This window comes from Vicia villosa, unplaced genomic scaffold, assembly GCF_029867415.1.
Source record: "Vicia villosa cultivar HV-30 ecotype Madison, WI unplaced genomic scaffold, Vvil1.0 ctg.002847F_1_1, whole genome shotgun sequence".
Taxonomy (NCBI): domain Eukaryota; kingdom Viridiplantae; phylum Streptophyta; class Magnoliopsida; order Fabales; family Fabaceae; genus Vicia; species Vicia villosa.
This window is the reverse complement of record NW_026706046.1, coordinates 43,742-66,413: the sequence shown is the minus strand read 5'-3', so window position 1 is coordinate 66,413 and position 22,672 is coordinate 43,742. Positions and strand designations below refer to the sequence as shown.

The following is a 22,672-nucleotide window of genomic DNA, read 5'->3' as shown; positions in this document are numbered from 1 at the left end:
GGATTTGTCTGATCAACCTTTGTGTAGGAGATGTTATGAGCCAATGGATTAGGTCAAAATGATGCACTTGGGGTCTTGAGGTCATGTCCCAAGTCATTAGCTCAAATCCTGAGCAAAAGTCAGGAGTATGCTATCTTCAGTCAAAACCCTAATCTGGTTGATTCAGAGCTGTTGGGCTTATTGAAATGAATCTCTCAGGACCAAATGTTGATTGTTGATGAAGATGATTCACTTGAGATGAAGGGAGAACAAAACCCTAATTGATTGTTACTTGTACTGATGAGTGATTTCCAGATTAAACCCTGCTGAGTCACAAGTAGCAAACACAAACTATGCAATTTGTTAGAGATGCAAATGATGCATATGCAATGATATGAGGTGGTATCTTAGGTCAAAAATTGGGGTATGACAGTAGGGAATTCAAAATGACACTTTATTTATGATTCATCTTTGAAACAAAGCCCTAAACACAAACTCATTTGTCTTGGGCAGGACAAAGAGGGAAACTTTTAAAACAAAGCCCTATACACATAGTTATTTGGGCGGAATATTTAAAAGCAAAGCCCTATAAAACATCTCTCTGCTTTGGGCAAGGCAGGAGGTCAAAATAACAGCGAGGTGATTACTTTGAGCGGCGAAAAACATTCGGAACGTCGACAGCTTTCCAGTAGCAACGAACTCCTCTGTGTATTATGTATTCAGGAAAATTCTCCTCAGAATTATCTTCAGTATTGACATTGACCGCTAGTCGAGCAGGATTTGAAGGTCCTGGTTTGTCAACCTTGTTCTTTGTAGAGTTGAAACGGTCTTCTTCTACTTCTTGAAGAGCATAAGACGAGTCACAATCTTCAAAATTTTCAGGATGTATTTCCCATTCTTCAGGATGAAGAGACTCATTGTCAGAGACACTTTCTGAGTCAATTGCGGGACCATCTTCCCCTTCATCTTCAAAAATGGCATTTATGTGATAGTAACCACCTTCAGGATTATGAACCTTGGCAGATGCATTGAAGCTGAAATCTTCAGTAATTTCAGGCTGCTGAGAAAATTGACAGGGCTGATAAGCCTCTTCTGGTTGACTTTTATATTCAAAGGGATCTCCCCATCCAGTTGGTTGGATATCCTCAATCGCAATCTTGTAACTTTCAGGTGCAGTATATTTCACCATATAATCAAATTTTCCACTTGGTTGTCCCAAGGTGTCCCAAACCTCTGCAGGAATAGGCGGAATTTTTTTGCCTTTGGGTTTCTCCGAAGGAGGATATGGTTCTTCCTGAGATATATATCCCGAGTCATTAAGATAACATTTCCATTCTTCTTCAGGATCGGGTAAACCTTCTTCGATGCATTCTTCGATAAGGACATTAACCTCTTGAGGAACTGGGTTAAGGAATCCTCCACTAATGAATGTTTCTTTGATCGGGCGAAGGGTTTCATCTTTCTTGGTGCAGTTTGAGAAGGTCGGTGAACATCCGAGTCCTGCTCTAGTTTCATTCTTGGTAGGGATCACAACTTGCCCCCAGCCAGTGGTAGTTCCATCTTTTACTACTTTTACCGCCTCTTTGTAAGAAGAGATTGATGCTTTCTTCTTGGAAGATTCGTCTTCTAAAGAGAGACCTTGGAACTGAGTTCCTTCCACATCATCAGCACTGATGAAAGAGAAATTGGATAAATGACTCACCATCAAGGCTTGTTCTCCACTTATTGTTACCAATTTTCCATTTGTTACAAATTTTAACTTTTGATGGAGCGTAGAAGTTACTGCCCCTGCTTCATGGATCCATGGTCGTCCTAACAGACAGCTATAAGCAGCTTGAATGTCCATGACCTGGAAGGTGATTTGAAATGTATGTGGACCAATTGTCATGGGAAGGTTGACTTCGCCGATAACAGATTTTTCGCGATCCATCAAATGCTTTGACTACTACACCACTGAACTTCATAGGCATTCCTTGGTAAGACAAGCGAGCAAGAGTCGTCTTTGGCATCACATTCAAGGAAGATCCGGTGTCTACCAACACATTGGACAAAGAGTCTGACTGACAGTTCATAGAAATGTGCAAAGCAAGATTGTGATTTTTACCCTCCTCGGGGAGTTCTTCATCACAGAAGCTTAAATTGTTGCAAGCTGTTATGTTGGCTATTATCCCATCAAAGTGATCAACAGTCACATCATGATCCACAAAAGCTTGATCTAAGACCTTCATCAGGGCTTCTCTGTGGGCTTCTGAATTCAACAGCAATGAAAGTATTGAGATTTTTGAAGGAGTCTGCATAAGCTGATCCACAATCTTGTATTCACTTCTTTTGATAAGCTTCAAAATTTCATCAAAATCAGGATTGACATTGGTTCCACTGGATTGACCAACATCAATGTTTGTATTACTGACAGGAGTTTCCTCAGGATTCCCCACTGGTGTATTGATAAGATTTTGCCCGGCTGCAGGAGCAACAGGCTGCTTTGGAGGTAGTGGAGTATACACACGTCCACTTCTTGTTACTCGACTTACATCAGCGATGTTCACGACAGATGAAAGAGTTGGTAAAGGAACTTCTTGTCCATCCTTTAACATTGTTGCATTGTAGTTGTATGGAATTGCCTTGTCAGAGTCATAAGGAACAGGTCCAGGTAGACAAATGATCAAAGGAGTAACAGGAACCTTCGGCTTGTTGTAAGTAACTTCCATGCGCTCAGGCATGTTGAAATGAGGAACGATGACGTTAACTTTAGGCATTTCCGAGTTGATATCTGAGACTAAAAGCTCATGCGGATAACATCCTATCATGTTAACTTCATTTTCATCCCTATTTCGGTAGATCTGAAGAGTACCATTATCCAACAGAACTTGGAGATCTCTTCTCACAATCGAACATCCGTGAGGATCTACACAACATATGCTACAGGAACCATATTGATGCTGGCGAAAATTCTGTCCTCGACAGAGAGTGGCGTGCGTTTGTACAAAATCTGCTCTTGAGAAATTGATATTATAGACTCGGTATGGACCAGGACATCCATACACCATGTTTACAACATGCCCTCCATGATTGGGCAGCGGATTTGCTTGCACATTTGGATTCAAATTTCTGAATGAGAGGAGATTAGATTTAACCAACCTCTGAACTTCATATTTCAAAGCTATGCAATGCTCAAGATCATGGTCAGGTGCTCCTTGATGATAAGGGCATGAGACCTCTGCTTTGTACCACCATGGGAGTTTCTCAGGTACTGGTGGTGGTGCTCTAGTTTGAATGAGACCTTTTTCAATCAAGGCAGGGTACAATTCTGTGTAAGTCATTGGAATCGGATCAAACTGTGGAGCTCTTTGTACACGATTCTGATTATTGTTAAACTGCTGAGCCGGTTGTCGAGGCTGTTGTTGCTGAAACTGCGGGGTAAATCCCGGATTTGGTGCTGTGTTAACGACTGGTGTGACAACAGCAACCTGTCGTTGACGATTGACATTTCCTCTTGGCTTTCCTTAGGATACCATGTCAACACTTTGTTCTTTCTTCTTTGGGAAACCACTTCCGAACTTTTTGGTTCCGCTTGAAGATCAACCTTCTTTAGTTAGACGTCCGGTTCGGACTCCTTCTTCTAGACGCATCCCCATGTTTACCATTTCGGTGAAATCACTTGGAGCACTAGCAATCATGCGTTTATAATAAAACGGACTGAGAGTATTCAAAAAGATCTTTGTCATCTCTTTCTCTTTTAATGGTGGATTAATCTGAGCAGCAGTTTCTCTCCATCGTTGGGCATACTCTTTGAAAGCTTCATGGTCTTTCTGAGCCATGGATCGAAGCTGATCTCTGTCTGGAGCCATATCCGAGTTATACTTGTATTGTCGGACAAAGGCCTCACCTAGATCATTGAAAGTCCGAATATTAGTGCTATCCAAGCCTGTGTACCACTTCAGTGCGGCACCAGTCAAACTGTCTTGAAAGTAATGGATGAGCAACTGATGATTATCTGCATAAGTAGACATTTTTCTGGCATACATCACAAGATGACTTTGTGGACAAGAACTACCTTTGTACTTCTCAAAGTCAGGGACCTTGAACTTAGCAGGTATTTGTACACTGGGAACCAAACATAGCTCCTGGGCATTCTTTCCAAACAAATCTTTCCCACGAATAGCCTTGACTTCCAATTGAATCTTGTTGAACTGTTCTTGGAGATCTTCCACAAGATTACGCGGATTTGTGCTATCACCTTGATCATGATAAATCTCATTGCCATCATAAGGAACAGTGTGAACCGTAGGGGTCGGAACTGTCATAGTGGGTTGAGAAAGTGCCATAGTGATTTGGGAAAAAGTTACCCCTGAATGTGGAATAAACGCCGAACCTTGTGCAGCAGGCGCTTCAGTTGTGGTTGTTTGAACCCCAGAGAAATTATGGCGGAAACCTGTACCAAAGTTGAAAGGCGGGCCCCAACCTTCTGGCATAGAGAAAGATGGAATACCGAATGCAACTGTAGAAACTGGAGTAGTGACTTCAGATGTTACCGTTGCTTGACTGTTGGGTGGTGGCGGCTGATTCTGTGCGGCCATCAAGGAGTCAACCAGAGTAGTGAGACTTTCCAACTTTTCCTGAAGGGTGGTCACTGTACCACGGAGCTCAATATTCTCTTGTTCAGAGTGTTCCATTACTCTTCTTCTGCTTGAACGAGTATTGTATCTGTGATCTGATTGCGAGCACGGTCGAGAAACTTTGAGACACGACAGCTTGACGATCTAATGGAGAAAGATCCAAAAGATGAGACTCTATACAACAGACTCGATATGCAGAATGATGTATGCAAAGAGAAATTTATGATTTTCCAATTATTTTAAAGATTATTTCCTTGCAAACATTGGAACCCAAACAAATCTTTTATTCATTCATTTTTTTTATTGCAATAACGGGAAATGTTACAACATTGGAGCGTAGCTCCTTACAAAAGCAAATGATAAATGAAAATCTAAACAAATCCTAAACATCTTCATCAGACGAAGAACCAAATGCGTTGTGTAGCTTGAGCTTCATGATTTCTTTCCCATAGTAAGCTTTCAACTCGGCCTTTTCAGCCCTTAGTTTGTCAACAACATTCTTCCAATTGTCAGGCATCGGAGCGTTGCTTGTCGAACCTTCAAGATTTCTCTTGCTTTCTTTGATGTACCTCTTGATTGCAGCATCTTTCTGACGGATCTTCTCATCTTTACTCATGAGCCATCCATCTTGATAATAGAGAGTTTCTTCGTGATCTTTCACTCTTTTCTTCAACTTTCTATTTTCCTCATCAGTTTTACGAAACTTTTCTTCCCAAGCGTCTTTTTCTAACCTCATTTTGGCTAAAATCTCTTGGTATTCTTCCGTAGTGTCAATGGGAATGTTGGGTAGTTGAGACACCACAGGGAACATGGGTTTTTCATAATCGTAAGGCATTTGAAACTCTTTTGCTCTTTTCTTCACCCAGCTGGTGTAGGCGTTTGTAGCAATGCAGTTTCTTTCCCCACCTTTTTCTTTTCTTCGGACGTCGTACCAAGCTCTTACCATTCTTGTCTTCAACCTTTGAGGATCTTCCCCTTCTCGGTAAAAGTAGCATTCCACTGCGAGACCAATTGGTTTAACTGAATTTGCATACCCGAGTTGTCGTCGGGCTAGGACCGGATTATAGTTAATTCCTCCTTGTGTGCCAATGACAGGTACGTTGGCGAACTCTCCACAACTATCAATGGTTTCTGTACCACAGCGAGCCAAGGTATACCAATGAATATCATTATTAGCAAGAGACATAAGTCTTCGAGGCCAACGTAAGCCTTCTCGGTTTTCCGTGAAAATAGGGGACTTAGGTAAGTGTGAAACAATCCATTTGTACAAAAGAGGTGCACAACATACAATGATTCCACCGCCTTGGCGATTCCTATGATGGATAGAGAAATACGTGTCACCAAGCAAAGTCGGAACGGGATTTCCAATCAGAAAGATCTTTATGGCGTTGATATCAACAAAGTCGTTGACGTTGGGAAACAGAACCAACCCATAGATGAGCAAGGCTAGTATAGCTTCAAAAGCTATCATGCTACCAGTGTCAATGAAATCAAAGGCTTTCTTTATTAGAAACTGCGAAGTTAAACCCGGAAAGTTTCCTTTGGTAGTCCAATTACTTTCTATTTCAGATTTCTTCAAGTGGATACTTGCTGCAATGACTGGTGACTTAGGAATGGCTTCCAAACCATTGAAAGGTATTTTGTCAGACACAAGAATACCCAAAAGATCGGCGTATTCTTCCAAGGTTGGTACCAACTGATAGTCTGGAAAGGTAAAACACCGGTAGACGGGATCATAAAACTGAACCAGAGTTTTGAGAAGTCCTTCATCAACATGAGTATTTAAGATAGGCAAAAGCTTTCCATGGCTTTTCCTAAAATCAGAAGGATCTTGTACAGAAGATGCTAACTCTTTCAGCCTTTCCACATTAGGCATTTTGAAATCGTACTTTTTGGTATGCCTTTTTACCCACTCCATAACTTAATCCTATAATGTTTGCAAAGAAAATTCTCTAAATTTTTTTTTGAAAAAATCATGTTTTTATGGGAAAAGATGGATTTTTTTGAATGTATGAATGCATGGATGCGTGGATGCCACATATTCAAACATGGTAAAGCAAACATGGTAGTTTAAACATGGTAACGCAAACATGGTACTACAAACATGGTAATGCAAACATAGTACACATAGGTTCAAAGGTCCAGCGTCACGAGCATGAGGTCAGAGAACCAAACATGGGATAGTACTAGGGTTTATCACCTGCAAAACATGTTCTACTGATACGTCAGAGTCTACATTTTTCTTTCGGATATTACCGGCTTGCACAACTGAACTTGTGAGCTAGAAATATTCTCAAGAAAAACTCGTCTGAGTGTGGTTCTCCGCATGACAACTATCCAAGTCTTCACCTGGATCGTTTCTGCACCACGTCCTAATAAGGCCAGGATGGGTTGGGGTTCTACAGCCAACTCAGCTTCTACAGTTCAATGAAAGCAATAATGTCTTCGCAACTGAACTTGCTAAACATATACTACAAACAAGGAACCTCCTCTGAGCGGAAGGATTCTCATGCTGACTTTTTAAGGACTGAACTCCTTGTATGCCATACATGACTATACCCTCCACCTAATTCTTATGTGTTCTTAATCCGGGTTAGGATTTGTCCATAATGTATCACTTGTAACAGAATCACACAAGTAACAGAACCAAGGAACCACACATGTAACAAGAAAAAAATAAAAACATAACAAATAGAAATAACCCTTTCTTTGGAAGCAATAAAAAGATGGTCCCCAGTGAAGTCGCCATTTTTCTGTCGCGGGGAAAAATCGTTATCTTTTTTTCGGGATGAGACACCTGATGCCTTCTTTGGGCTCGAGTGCTCAAAAAATGATTTTTCTTTGTTTCGACCAAACTTTTTATTATTTCCAAAGGAGGAAAAGGAAAAAAGCTGCAATAACCTAAAAGTGGGGGAGAGATCTTGGGTAAGAGGGTTGGTTATACGAAGGGAAGGTATTAGCACCCAACGTATCTATAGTACTCTATAGGTTTCTTTGTTTTGTTTATTTCATTCTTTGTGGTGGAGGTTCTTGTGAAATAGGTGGGACCTAAGGTGTTTGTTTGATTATGCTCGCAAAGATCATCGCGATCCTCTGCATACATATCCCTTAGAGGGAATCAGAGCATCTGTAGCTCGGGGTCTACGGATGCTAAGGTTTGAGTGGTTTGAGAGAGAAGTTTTGCTCGCCAAGGATACGGCCTTGTGCCTACGTATTCTCAAAGGGATGTTGAGAAAGTCAGAGCAATCGTAGTTCCCACTTATGCTAGTGGAAGCAAAGGAAAAGAGACAAATGTCATCTAAATGTTCGATGTATCTAATCTATATCATCACATACATCTGTTTGATTTTTGTTTGAAAATCTTTTCATTATAAGCCCTGGGCTGTGCCACTTATGGCGCTTAGAATGATAAAGATGTTTTTGTTGTTTAACCAGCCTTGTGGCAAAAACTTTCAATGAAGTTAGCCTTGTGACAAAAAGTTTTGATTAATCAGCCAGCCTTGTGGCAAAAGTTTCAATGAAGTCAGCCTTGTGACAAAAACTTTGATTAATCAGCCATTACGGTGGCAAAACAGTTTGATTGATTAGCCAGCCTTGTGGCAAAAAGGTTTGATTGATTAGCCAGCCTTGTGGCAAAAAAGTTTGATTGATTGATTGTTTGTGATGATATAGAAGAGATACTCCTATCATAGAGATGATAAATGTCTAATCTCCTAGGGTATTTGATTTTGGATATTGGGGATGCTTATAAGAAGCCCGTGGGTCCTTGTACGAAGCCCAAGAGGAGGCTATCCGAGGGTCCTTGCATTGTAAGCCCAAGAGGAGGCTATGGGAGGGACAATCCAGGGTCCTTGTATTGTAAGCCCAAGAGGAGGCTATGGGAGGGTCACTCGTTTGTACAAAGCCCAAGGGGAGGCATGGTATAGTTGGTTTGAGCTCTTAGAGCGATTTCACCGGGAAACCATACTCTATGTCCTAACCTAAACTAGGGAGATTCTTTGCACGAAGCCCAATAGGAGGCTATGGGGAACCTAGTGTTGTACTAAGTTGAACAAGTATATATAACACAATCACAAGTATGAACAAGTACGAACAAATATGAACAAGTACATGAACAAATATGAACAGTTATATGAACAGTTATATATGACAACGTGTGTGTATATAATGGAGTTTATGAAGGAAATATACCTGTAAGCATGATCCATTTGTATACACGGGGGCTCGGGACTTATACTCGAGGATAGGTCTACTTGAGTTTATTCAAAGCTATGTAAACAGGTATTCACAAAAGGGCTTGGAACTTATACCTACATGGAGGCCCATGGTATATTTTTGGGAAGATTTAAAGAAACCTTCATTTTTGGTTTGTTATTCAAAGTTAAAAAAACGCATTGATTGAGATATGTACAAAAGGCGTACAATGAAATACCTAATTTCATGTACTGGAATGGGTATGTACAAAAGGGGCTTGGGACTTATACCTACATGGAGGCCCATGGTATGTTGAAAAGTTTGAAGTTTTTTTGGAGTTTTGTTGTTTTGAAAATGATTTGAAAATCGTTTGAAAAGATTTGAAAAGGTTTTATTTTGAAGAAGTTTTATTGTTTTGAAAGCTGTACAAAAAGAAAAGAAATGGGACTTACACTCTCTAATATTCGAGAGGCCCCACTGTTTTGAAAAACAATGGATGATTTGAAAGTGAATTGATTACTGTTATGAAAACAGTTGATTGAGTTTTAGGCTTACCTCGAAGAATGAGAAAATTGGATTTCTGAGTTTGAGGTGTTACCGTGATCTTCAGATGTTAGGCATCCACACCAGCAGAAAAGAACGTCAGATAAGTTCACAGCTTACAGCATTCTTTGATCATCCAGTAATTGTTTAAGGACTTCTACAGCAAATGGAAGACCAAGCAAACAGACAAATCCAAAAGACAACAGAGAAATAATCTCGAAGTCTTTGATGAAGTGAGAAAATTCAAGTAATATGCAACAGTAATCAATTAAAAATTTAAATGATTAGCTACACAAACTATGAAAATATCAAATTCAAATGAAAATTACTTCTAATAAAAGATATTTTTTGTGATTTTTTATGAAAGAAGAAAATAATTAGAAAAAACATAAAACTATTATGCATCTAATATATTTTTTTGTTGTTTTTTATGAGAAGAAAAATAATTAGAAACATAAAATTTAAATATGCATCTAATATATTTTTTTTGGAATTTTTTTAATAAGGATTAGAAAAGAAAAATAAAATCCTATATTAAAATTAAAATGCTTAGTCTTTTTATATGAAAATAAGAGAACTAATTAAAAAGACTAAATGAATGGGCCAGGGGGTGTTTAAGCTGAATGGAGGTGCAAGCCCAAGAATGTTAAGAAGCTGAATCAAAAATTAAAAAAAAGAAACATGGGCCGGACCGGGTCGGGTCAGATGGAACCCGGATCCGGTTTTCCACTTATCACAAGAGGCTGGGTTCAGAAACCCTATCAAAGAAAACGAGGCAGCGCCTCCCTCTTCCCTCTTCTCACGATAGTTTTCTGGAAAAAACAAAGCTTCAGAACAAACTTTCTCTTCTCTCACACCGAATCAACAACAACGGAATCCCTTGGTCGCCGCTCTCACCCTCTCCGTGAACAACAATAACGGCGGCTTCCTCTCTCTCATTCTTTTGCTTTCGCCGAACAAACAAACAACAACGACAACCTTCGATTGTTCCGGCGGCCATGGAAGAAGATTGAAGAAGTTCACATACCCGCGAACCCAGGTATGATTCTTCCTCAAAATTTCGTTTCTTTTTGTTTTCTATTTGATGATAGCTCAGTAATCACTCATTCATCTTTCTCAGGTTGCTCACCGTGAACAAACAACGACAACAATCTCTCGGTATCTTTCTCGGCTCTCTCTGAGTTTATGAACAACAACAAGTTTCGGTTCGGTGCTTGAAGACAAACTCAAGGTTTTTCCCTTCAATTTCGTTTTCACTCTTGTTTAACAGTATAGCAATAATAACTTATGCTACTTCATATGTTTCTGGAAATTTTGTTCTACCAGGGAACTATGTTCATAGCAGCAATAATATTTTGGGAGTAAGAGTGGAATTGACTTACCTACGGCAAGGAGATTTTCGCCGGATTTTGTTTGAGGTATGTCTTTGATCCTTCTTGCTTCTGGAATTGGCTATGATTGCAATTGATGTTGTTAAAGCTGCTGAATTTTTGAAATGATTGATGTATGTATTGAATTCTTCTTGCTGGCTGCTAGTGGTTATTGTTGCTTTGCTGAATTTTGCTTTTACTTACAGCAACAATAACTCAATCTCTATGTTTTCAATTTTCAGCTATGCACAATAATAACATATTTGCAAGAATGATTTAAACAATAATATTTGAGCATGAGGATGAATACAACTTACCTACGGCGAGGAGGTGTTCGCCGGTTTATTGTTGAGGTACACCTTGAATTCTTTATTGTTACTAACAACCTTGGATTGTTACTAACAATTTTCCTAACAACTTTGCTTGTTGTTGTAGGATTCTTTGATGAAGATGAAGCCACCTCTCTTTGGATATTAGGGAGACTTGAAGATGGCCTTCAAGTTGGAACTCTCTACACCAAGGTATGAAGAATTTCTTCTTCACTCTCTTCAAACCATGGAACTTTGTAACTAGGAATTCTCACTTGTCAAGTGGTTTTCTTTGGTTTGAAGAATTGCTTCTTCTTGCCAAGAAACTTGAAAACTATGAGAGAAAAGAGAGAAGTGAGAAAGCTAGTAGTATAGTAGCTTTGGTGTGTTTTGCAATGAAGTGAACACTTCTATTTATAGGAAAAGCTTAGGAAGTGTTTGGCAATTTGGTGAACTTGATTGGCAATTTTCAATCATTGAAAGAATAAGAATAAGAATATATTCCTCATCATTGAAAGAATAATAATAAGAATAAGAATATATTCCTTATGTCATTATCCTTGTGACAAATAAGCCATGTGGGTAAATTTTTATGTCATTTTATGATATCTCTAAGTTGCATAATTTTATGACATAAAAATCTCTCTTTGGCTTTCTTTGACTTTTGCTAATCTCACCCCTCTTTTGTTTTCTTTTTCATGTCACATGAGAACTCTTGAAGAAAGAATGAAGAATCTTGAACTTGAAGAATGAAGACTTTGAAGATTGAAGAATTCAAGAATGTCTTTGAAGTTTTATTTTTCTTTCCCTTGTAATTCCAACTTTGTATGAATGAAACTTTGTAATTCTTGAATTTTAAATAAAGTCCCTTCATTTGTAATTCATTTGTTCCATAAAAAAAAATATCATTTGTGAATGCTTGAATTTCTTGTTAGAACTTGAATGAAGTTACTATTCTTGAATGATCTTGAATTGAATTTGAATTCCTTTTGAATGTTGAAAATTTGAATGAACCCTTTTTTGAAAGGAATTGGTAGAATATCCTTGAAGTAGTGAACTTTTGAATTTCAAGTCTTGAAATGTATTCTTGCACCATGAATTAGAAATGATCTTGAATTAAAATCCTTGAACCCATAATCTTGAACCATTTTTGAAGTAATTTTCCAACAATGAATTAAACATGATATTTTCTTTGCAACTTTGATGAAATTCCCATGAATGATCAAATAATTCATATGATTCAAATCTTCACCATGAGCAATCCACGGACCAAAAAACCATGAAATAAATTCCAAGCAAGTCTCTTTTAAATCACACCAATTGGCAAATGGCGCATTTAAAATGAAAATATCCACGAACATGAATTTATTTTGCAAAGAGTGAGTGATTGAATGAAGAATCCTAATTTGGTCGATTCAAAGCTTTTGAGCTTGTTGAAGTGAATTTAACCATAGCTTGAGTTGTGGCACCATGTCCTGATTAAAAAGTCAGTTGTTCAGGTGAATTAGGTTAAAAACCCTAATTGTCGACCTGATGAAATTGATGACCGTGGATCTTGAATTGAGATGTAATTTCCATTGGATATTGTCATAGGGATTATTTGAAGATGATTGAAACCTTTGATTGACTTCCTGGGGATTTTTAGGGTTTCCCAAATGTGATCCCTGATTTCAGTCCCTGATAGTTCAAAACCCTAATCTGGTGATCTGCTTGATCAATCTCTGGGTGAGGGATGTCTTGAACCAATAAATTAGGTCAAGATAATGCACTTGAGGTCTTGATATCATGTCCCAAGTCATTAGGTCAAGTCCTGAGCAAAAGTCAGGAGTATGCTATCTTAAGTCAAAACCCTAATCTGGTTGGTCCAGAGCCTTTGAGCTTGTTGAAATGAATCTCTGAGGACCAAATATTGATTGTTGATGAAGATAATTCTTTTGAGATGAAGGGAGAACAAATTCCTAATTGACTGTTTCTTGCACTGATGAGTGATCTCTTGATTAAACTCTGCTGAGCACAAGTAACAAACACAAGCTATGCAATTTGTTAGAGATGCAAATGATGCATATGCAATGATATGAGATGGTATCTTAGGTCAAAAATTGGGGTATGACAGGGTGTTACACATAACACGGCCAGTTTCAGGTGACACAGGTGGTCGTGTCAGACCTCATGTAGCTTGACTTTTCACTTCCTTCGAAACTCCCCTTTTTGTACTTTTTGGCATTGATTTGTCTCGATTTATTCCTTTAAGCCTGCAAACAGTAAAATACACAACCAAAGCATAAAATGTAGAATAAAGAAATAAAACACTCAATAACATAACTTAAACATACTTAAAAACAACGGTAAATATATGTGTGAAAACCACTGGTCAAACTCCCCCAAACTTAAACCGTTGCTTGACCTCAAGCGACAATTACAAAAGTTAATGACCCTCAAAGCACACGGTGTTCATATGTGAGATATCCATCTGTATTGATCAAGAAACAGTTGGTTCGGCATTCACATGACGCGACGAGTTTTGTTACCACATTAAACCTCGAGATCCCGTTTCGGATACCTCTCCAACTATGCTTTGCACTTAAGTGTCTTTCCGATTTTCCTCCTTTTTCATTCGGACAATCATATTAAGGCACTGCATCTCTTATAATACTCATCACCTGCATGAGACGAATCAAGGCTTCTTATTTTCTTTTCGTGGCACCAAACTAGCAGCATTGGCTACTTTTTATTACCGATGAAATTTTCAAACTTTGCAGTTATATATTGTCCTTTTGGACGACGTTTGGGGATCAATCTCCTTTGGGCTGAATAACCGGGTGAGGGTTACCCAACTTAGCGAGCCGATTGCCTTTTACCGCCTTTTCATCATTTGGTGCCAACTTTATTTCTCTTTTTTTTCTCAACCTATCACCATGCAAGTGAATCTGAATTATGCCCGACTGTATCAATAAACTACTCGATAAGTACTTCTCAGGAGACAAGTACTATGGTGCAAATCTACACGTTAGACTCGTAGTTCTTTTAGGGAACCAAGGGTGTTTAAACAAACCTCTTCTTGTCACATTATTCCGCACTTCATGTCCTCAAACAAACCTCGTTTCATCTCTATATACTATTCCTGATCACTCTTTAAGATCAAAACTTCTTCAACAAAAATTAAAATTTCGGTTAAAATTTGGGCATAATTCACTTTATGGTTTCACATCATACCAATAACATAAAAATAACATAAAAATAAAATGTAAAGAGAAGATCCTCCCCCAAACTTGAACTAAACATTGGCCTCAATGTTTCAGAACGAGCCTGAGAGAGGTGACTCACAGAGGGTAATGCACTCTAATGATCACTTCCAAGCTTTCACCAGAGACATCCTCTTTTATTTCCTGAAAATAACAAAAACAAACAGAAAAATTAATTATTAATACCGTGGGTTGCCTCCCACGAAGCGCTTCGTTTAACGTCGCATGGCTCGACGATCCATTCCCATTGTTAGGGTGGCATATATGACACAAAGAACACATCATCTTTTTTCTTTCTTTTGTTTGGTAGCAATCCCATGAACTTAAAGTACCGATGATGTTGCTCCCAAATCCTTTTCAGCTTGATTTTATTGAACAAGGCATAAATCTCTTTCAATACTTTGTCAATTTCTTGACTTTCATCTGCCTTGTTGTAAAAATAGTTTTTGGGGATAGTCTTTTGTTGAAAATTTTCTTGTTGGATGTCCACATCTTCACAAATTGTTAAATTTGTAGTTTTATCCAAAACTCGATCATCTTTAAGTTTCCTTATTTCTTCTTCCCCATATTTCTTTTTTACCTCAAATTCTTCTATTCTTACTGCATCCTCTTCATTTGATGTTAAGCATTTTTCTTCTGGTTCCACATACTCTTCTTCCAACTGTAACTTTCTCCATATAAACCTATCTGGATAAAAGTTAGCTTCCTTACATTCATTCATAAGGATTCTTACCTCCCTCTTATATGCTTTGAAAATTTTAGTCGCCTCTTCCAAGGTGACTCCTGAATCAGGCGACCAACATGCAGGAGATACAGGTGGCAATGTATCAAAACAATACATAGCTACAAAACTCAGACAATTTGTTAGTAGCAAAGTATAGAAGAATTCATGAAGCAAAAATAATCAACCTTTTTTTTTCTTTTCTTTTTTATAATAAAATCAAATTCAAATAAACAAAAACTTAAAACAAAATTTTAGCTGACGAGCAACAAAATTTCAATTGAACTAAAATTAAAACTCTATATTTTGGCAATCCCCGGCAACGGCGCCAAAAACTTGATCGGTAAAATAGAAAGTGTCCTATTTTGCCTCTGTAGTAATAATAGGGAAATTCCCCGAATGTCGATCTCAAGGACTGCGTAGTAATATCGAGTTCAAATTATAGATCAATTAAACAAAAACTAATATTGGGGTTTTGTTTGCAAATTGTCACTAAACAATAATTAAAATAAGCAGAAAAGTAAATTGGCTTTTTGACAAATATGAGTATTATGCTAGGGGTATAGTGTGTGATTGTTCCTGTAATAACCTTGGATTTAGATCTCTTCAACAAGTTCATAACCTTTAATTACCGCCCTTTAGATTATTTTCCCCTAAGTCCTTAGTGGGAAAACCTTTGAACATTCATCCTAACTCCTAAGTCCTTAGAGAATTATGATGAAATCAAGCCTTTATGTTATCAAGAGTTAACCGGTAACTATAGGGTATCCCTAGTCCTAGGTGATATCTACTATAGTCTAATCGTACTAAAACCTTAACAACCGCTGTCCCGCTGGTTGTTAACCGTAAATCAATCTTGTTGGTCCGACAAAGAAAGCATAAAAACCTTGTACAATTAAATTAAATAAGAAAACAAATCTATTGATGAACTCAGGAATTCAAAATCATTACAGAGTCAAATCAGGGACACCCCCTAGCATTAGGGTTTAGTTACTCATATTGTTCAAAGAAAACAAATTATAAAATAGATACATTACAAGAATTGAGATGAAAGTTGATCTTCAATCTCTTCCGTTCATGAAGACCTTCTTCTCTCCCAAACCCTTGTTTTCTCCAATCTTCAATCGTGTCTTCTCCTAGCCAAAAAGTCCCCTCTCTCTTGCCCTAAAGTTGTTTTTATAATCAATCTTCCATTCCGGTTGAAACCAAATGCCAAGAATACCCTTAATGATCCCATTTGAGTAAGGAAGCTTATAAACACATATTCAGCCCGCGCTCATCAACACGGGCCGTATTCCTGCACACGGGCGCCCGTGTTGATCCTCTGACTTTGGTTCAAACTCGCATTTCCAGCCACATTTCAACACGGGTGGCCGTGTTGATTAACACGGTCCGTGTGAGAGCTTAACTTCATAATTTGGCTATGTGTTCTTCATCAAAGTTGTAGCCCTTTTCGTTAGCGAAATTTTGCCATCGGAACCGCGTCAATCGGAGTTACGAAGCTCTAGTTATGATCAAAATACTACACACCTGTCACGATGAGAAACATGCTGAAAATTTCCAGATCTCACACTTGCTAACACGAGTCGTGTCAGCCCCGTGACTTTCATCTCTTTTGCATTTTCTTGGCCACGCTTCATCCTAACACGGCCAGTTTCAGTTGACACAGGTGGTCGTGTCAGACCTCATGTAGCTTGACTTTTCACTTCCTTCGAAACTCCCCTTTTTGTACTTTTTGGCATTGATTTGTCTTGATTTATTCCTTTAAGCCTGCAAACAGTAAAATACACAACCAAAGCATACAATGTAGAATAAAGAAATAAAACACTCAATAACATAACTTAAACATACTTAAAAACAACGGTAAATATATGTGTGAAAACCACTGATCACTTTGTATAAAGTCTATCACAGCTTCCTGATCGACGTTTTTTAAAGCTACAGCCTCAACTTACTTTGTAAAGTAATCAATACCGACCAAGACGTACCTCTGCTGTTTTGACGAAGTTGGTTTTATTTCCCCAATTACATCCAAAGCCCATCCTCTTAATGGCCAAGGTTTCACAATGGCATGTAATTCGCTTGCAGGAACGTGTTGGATGCCCCCATGCATCTAGCATTCTTGGCATCCTTTTGCGAACTCTATGCAGTCTTTTAATATCGAAGGCTAGTAAACCCCTGAACGCATCAAAGTCCACTTCATTTTGTGTCCTGCTTGGTGCGCACCGCAGGTTCCACTACGCACGTTTGACATGGCCAAATATGCTTCACTTTCCCCAAGGAACTTAAGCAATACTCCTTCAACTGTTTTCTTAAATAGTTCGTTTCCCATTAGAACGAAATTTAGAGCCCTGTATTTGATCTTCCTATCTGTCGACCCTGTAGGGTTGCGTAAGTACTCGATCAATGGCTTACACCAGTCGTTTTCTTGTCCATTGTCTACCATCACAATTTCAAAATTCTCAGTGTCGACTGCACCTAACTTTATAACACACAAATTTGAGGGAGATAACAAAGTTGCTCGAACCTTTTTCCTCACTTGAACGGGCTCCTCATTCTCACCTTTCTTGTATCCTGGTGCTTCTTGTGCTAAGTCATTATCTTCTTGATTCTCTCGTCTGGGTATATGTCGAATACTTGTTGAGTCGAATAGCTTAAGTAACCTGTTCACAATTACAAAGTACATGATTAAGTTCTCTTTAACATATCTGTACTCCTTAGAGACCTGCTTAACCACTAACTTAGAATCTCCCATGATTTCGACATTTCTTGCCCCCAGTTCTATCAGCAGTTCAAGTCCGGTTATCAAAGATTCATACTCTGCCTCATTGTTGGTACACATACCATCTATCGAATACTTGCACTTTACTGGAATTCCATCTGGAGAAATTATGACTCTTCCTATTCCTGTGCCATTTTTGTGACTGGATCCATCGAAATATAACTTCCAGAGTACCAAGTCGACATAATTTTGAGGCACGGCCACCATTATGGAATGGTCGACAAGGAAGTGTGCTACTACCTGCCCTTTCATTGCTTTTAAAGGAGCATATGTTAGGGAGTATTCAGTTAATGCTAATTCCCACTTACCAATTCGACTGTGCATAATTGGTTTAGACAACATATGTTTAATAATATCAAAGTGCGAAGAAACATACACATCAATTGGTTTTATATATTGCTTCAACTTAGTACAAGAGAAATACAAACACAGACATAGTTTTTCTATATCACTATACCTAGTTTTTCTATATCACTATATAGGTCTTTCGACACCATTATCATCTTCTTAAACTAATCTGCTTCCTATAGTCGATTCTGAGGCTACGATATACAACCTCATAGGCCTATTTCTAACATGTGGTGCCAGTATAGGAGGCTTTGTCAAATATTCTTTGATCTCGTCGAAAGCCTCTTGATGTTCCTTCTTCCAGATGAAGTCCTCGTTCTTCAGTCGAAGTAGTGGTGAGAATGCCTTTGTCTTTCCACTTAAGTTAGATATGAACCTCCTTAAGAAATTTACATTCCCTAACAAGGACAGAAGTTCCTTTTTGGTCGACGGAGGTTTGACGTCCATAATAGCTTTAGTCTTGCTTTGGTTGACCTCTATTCCTTTTTTATGCACCACGAAGCTTAGGAAATGTCCTGCCTGTACACAAAAAGCACACTTTAATGGAATCATTTTCAATCCATATTTCCTCATTCTTTTGAAAGATTTCATAAGGTGTTCTAGATGTGTCGACTTGTAAGTCGATTTTATTACAATGTCATCGATGTATACTTGCATAAAGTTTTCGATGAAGTCATGAAACATAGAATTCATTACCCTTTGGTACGTAGCTCCGGGATTTTTCAAGCCAAATGACATGACTACCCATTCATATGTTCCTAATGCCCCCGGGCAACGAAACACCGTCTTCGGCACGTCTTCTTCTGCAATAAAAATTTGGTTATAACCAGCATAACCATCTAACATACTTAAATATTCAAAACCAGCGGCATAGTCAATTAACATTTCTACTATCGGCATGGCATATTCATCTTTTGGGGTAGCAGCATTCATATCTCTAAAATCAATGCACACTCTTAACTTCCCATTTTTCTTCATGACTGGCACTATATTAGCCAACCATTCGACGTACCTTGCAGATCTTATGAACTTGCTCTTGAGAAGCTGTTCGACTTCCTCTTTTATCTTCGACATTACTGCGGGAGCAAAACGTCGAGGTGTTTGCTTTACTGGTTTCTTTCTAGCTTGTATTGGCAATTTTAATTCGACCAATTCCCTGCTTAAACCAGAAATTTCATTAAAATCCCATGCAAAGCAATCTTTAAATTCTTTTAACAATAAAATTACCTCTGATTTGAGTTCCTGGTCGATGTTGGCGCTGATGAATGTGGGTCTTTTGTCTCCTTCTTCGCCGAGGTCGACTTCCTCTAAAGGATCCTGCGGTTACATTTTTGCAGGCGCCATAAGGTCTTTTTCGAACCCCAAAGGTTGTTTGTCATATATGCAGTGGAAACCCATCGACGTTTTTTTATTGTATCCCTTCCTTTTTCTATTTTCGACTTCGTGGTCGAACTCTCCTCTGTAGTTTGAACCTTGTTGGCTTCGTCAGCCACATTTGCTTCAGCTTCTAAAGCCGAATTGATTCTGTTTTCAACAATATATGGCGAAATCCTTCTCAGAGCCTCTAGCTCAGACATCTTTGTTGTCTGTGTTGCCCCAGCCTGATGGCGCGGGATCTGGCACATATGGATCCTCTAAAGGCTCCACGTCTCAAATAAAGCCATGAGTCTCATGCAACTTCAAGGAGACAAAATTTTCATTCAAGTTTGAATACACCTCCTCAGCTGGCTGGCAAGGAGCTATATTTGCCAGCTTCTTATCAAACTATTTTTGTCCGACATTGTTAACGCCAGGCATGAAATAACTCTGGTCGGCTTCGATATTCTCGACAATACCATCTTCCCTCCAAATGATTAACCGTTGATACATGGAGGAAGGAACAACTCCTACACTATGTAACCACTCTCTTCCAACCAACAGTATGTAGTTGGGTTTCCCTTTGATGACCATAAAGATGGTGGGTCGAGCTACTGAACCAACAATGATGTTCAGCTGGAAAACACCCATTGTATTTTTGGTGTTTCCTCCGTAGTCCGAAAGGACCACATTATGGGATCTGATGTCAGTATCGAAAAACCCAATCTTCTTCAAAGTATGATATGGTATAATGTTTACTATCGCACCACAATCGACTAGCAATCTATTAACAGCCACGTCTTCGACTTTAGCCCTTATCAATAAAGGCTTCAAATGGCCCCTCATTGCCATATCTGGACGTTCGAAGAACACATCTTGGTTCTCTATGGAACCATTGTTCATCACGAAATAACATGTTGGCCTATGTAAGGCCGTCTCTACAGTAGCAGTTTCGTCATCCTCGACTTCAGTCGAGACGTTGAATTCTTGAGGGAGAATTGACACCATGTTAACCAGGATGTCGAGACTTTCCTGAGTCAGAAGCAAAGTCATCTGTCGCCTCATTAGGATCTTTGGTCGCAGACTTTCCAACAAACTCTTTGATATGCTTTGACTGCTGAATCGACCTCCACTTCATAACGCTTCTTCTTATAGATTTGGTCATTTGCGGCCTGTTTGGCGGCAGCAGCAACTTGCCTCCTGCAGCGATTTCTAGACCAGGTCCCTGAAAAGAAAACATTGAGAGGTTGAATGCCCAAGATAATTATGATATTTGCAATAACCTCTCTTTTGTCGCTATTCTAATGGTGGCAACTTAGCATTTGGGGGTACTAAAATTTGACCATCTTTAACTAATACATCGAAAATCTCCTCACATTTACTAATATCAAAAGTGTAAGTTTTCGCAGGAAACTTCGAATTGTTGTTGAAAGAGACATTCTTTGCTTTCGATGGAAACAGTGATTTACATTCGTACGCTGGCCCTGGTTTCATCTCAGCCAGATTAATTTCTGCCTCTGTCGGTGAGATGTAGTCAGCCTCATATATGGGGTCTGTGTCGTCGTAGTCGACATAGGCTACTTTTTCTTTCTTAGCCTTAGCCTTAGTATGCCTGACTTTTTCCAGTCGTAGGCGTTCGAGATGTCGAACCCTATCAGCCAACTGCGACATACTTTTAACAAAAGTTGGGTCTATTATTTTCCTAATGGAATAGTCTAGACCTCCTGCGGCCATCTGAACCAGTTCATGTTCAGGTACATGCGTAAAACATTTCGCTTTAAGCGACCTAAACCTATTTAGGTAGTCATCAATGGTCTCTGCAAACCTTCTTTTGATGTTCGACAGTTCGAACAGACTAATTTTTGAATGTCCCTCATAAAACTGCTCATGAAAAATTTTTTCCAATTTAGGCCATGAGTCAGCAGAATTTGGAGGCAACGTGGTGAACCATGTAAATGCCGCCTTAGTGACGAATGAAGGAAAATGTTTCACCCTGAGACTCTCATTATTCGCCATGTCACCTAATTCAGTCAGATATCTGGTGATGTGCTCGTCTGTCGATTCTCCTATTTCTCCTCCGAACTTAGTATACTTTGGTATTTTCCAGCCTCTGGGGTTTTCTGTTTGTCTGATATACTCAGCCAACGGAGACGAATATGTTGGCCTTTGCAGTGGAGTATTTATCCCATTTCTGGCCATAATTCTTTTCGATAATATTAGTTAGATTATTTTTCTATTGCTGCTTCCTCTTGTTGACATTGTTCGACAATCTGATCAGCGTCTTGCTGTCGACCTACCATTACTACTTGCTGGTGTCTCTCCCGTGCTCCACCTTGATTTGGACGCAGTCTGGGAATTTGATTTTGTTGCACTATTTCATCAGCTATTTGATCTGCTCCTGTAGGTGGAGGTACAATAATCTACCTATTAGATGGAGGGAGTTGTCGACCAGGCGTTTGAGGTGCCCCAAGGAAGTTTCACAATCGAGTGAGTTGATCAACCACCTGTCTATTCGCTTCTGTTGATTCCTGCACTATAGGATTAAAAACAGTTCCCATCTGGTTAGTTAACATGTTCACCAACTCATGATTGCTATCGTCCATCTGTTGTCGAAGCACCGCCACAGACGTATTTGACAAAGGCATCGCTCTGTTTTGATTTGATCTATTTCCTGTGTTAGGTTCCAAGCCTTGCACGGCCGAACATACACTGTGGGTATTTCCTGTTGTTAACATTGTGTTCAACGTTGATTGACCCCCTGGCATTAAGGAATACAACATTTCGTAAAGGGGGTCTGCAGTACCAAAACGAGGCATGCCAGGTTGAAATGGCGTGAACGTAGTTACCCTCGCTCCAGTACCCCCTGATGGAGTCACAGGGATATCTGCTGCCCCAGTTCTCATACCTGGTGCCTCCGTTGCTGCACCTGTCGCTTGTTCTGCTGGGTTGATCACAGTATTCAAAGATTCTAGAGAATGAGAGGGCACTTCATCTACGTTAATTGGATTAGGAGGGTTTGTCATCTTAGATTTAACCTTCTTGGGTGGTTCTTGGTATTCTTTTGTATATTTCCCACTCCTAAGTTTCATATATATATATATATATATATATATATATATATATATATATATATATATATATATATGTATATATATATATATATATATATATATATATATATATATATATAAACGAAAAACTTAGCACGATAGT

General features: G+C 38.9%; 2 protein-coding genes across 2 annotated transcripts; both read right to left on the bottom strand.

The window, feature by feature from the left end:
- Window positions 1-17,140: 17,140 nt before the first annotated feature.
- On the bottom strand, window positions 17,141-19,680 carry LOC131639897 (uncharacterized). Its single transcript, XM_058910338.1, has 4 exons — window positions 19,576-19,680; window positions 18,737-19,420; window positions 18,312-18,622; window positions 17,141-18,071 (listed from the first exon to the last, which is right to left on the bottom strand). The coding sequence occupies exons 1-4, from the start codon at window positions 19,678-19,680 to the stop codon at window positions 17,141-17,143; spliced, it is 2,031 nt and encodes a 676-aa protein (XP_058766321.1).
- A 788-nt stretch (window positions 19,681-20,468) lies between these two features.
- Window positions 20,469-21,658, bottom strand: LOC131639896 (uncharacterized). Its single transcript, XM_058910337.1, has 2 exons — window positions 20,792-21,658; window positions 20,469-20,684 (listed from the first exon to the last, which is right to left on the bottom strand). Exons 1-2 carry the CDS (start codon window positions 21,656-21,658, stop codon window positions 20,469-20,471), a joined length of 1,083 nt encoding a protein of 360 aa, XP_058766320.1.
- Window positions 21,659-22,672: the final 1,014 nt, after the last annotated feature.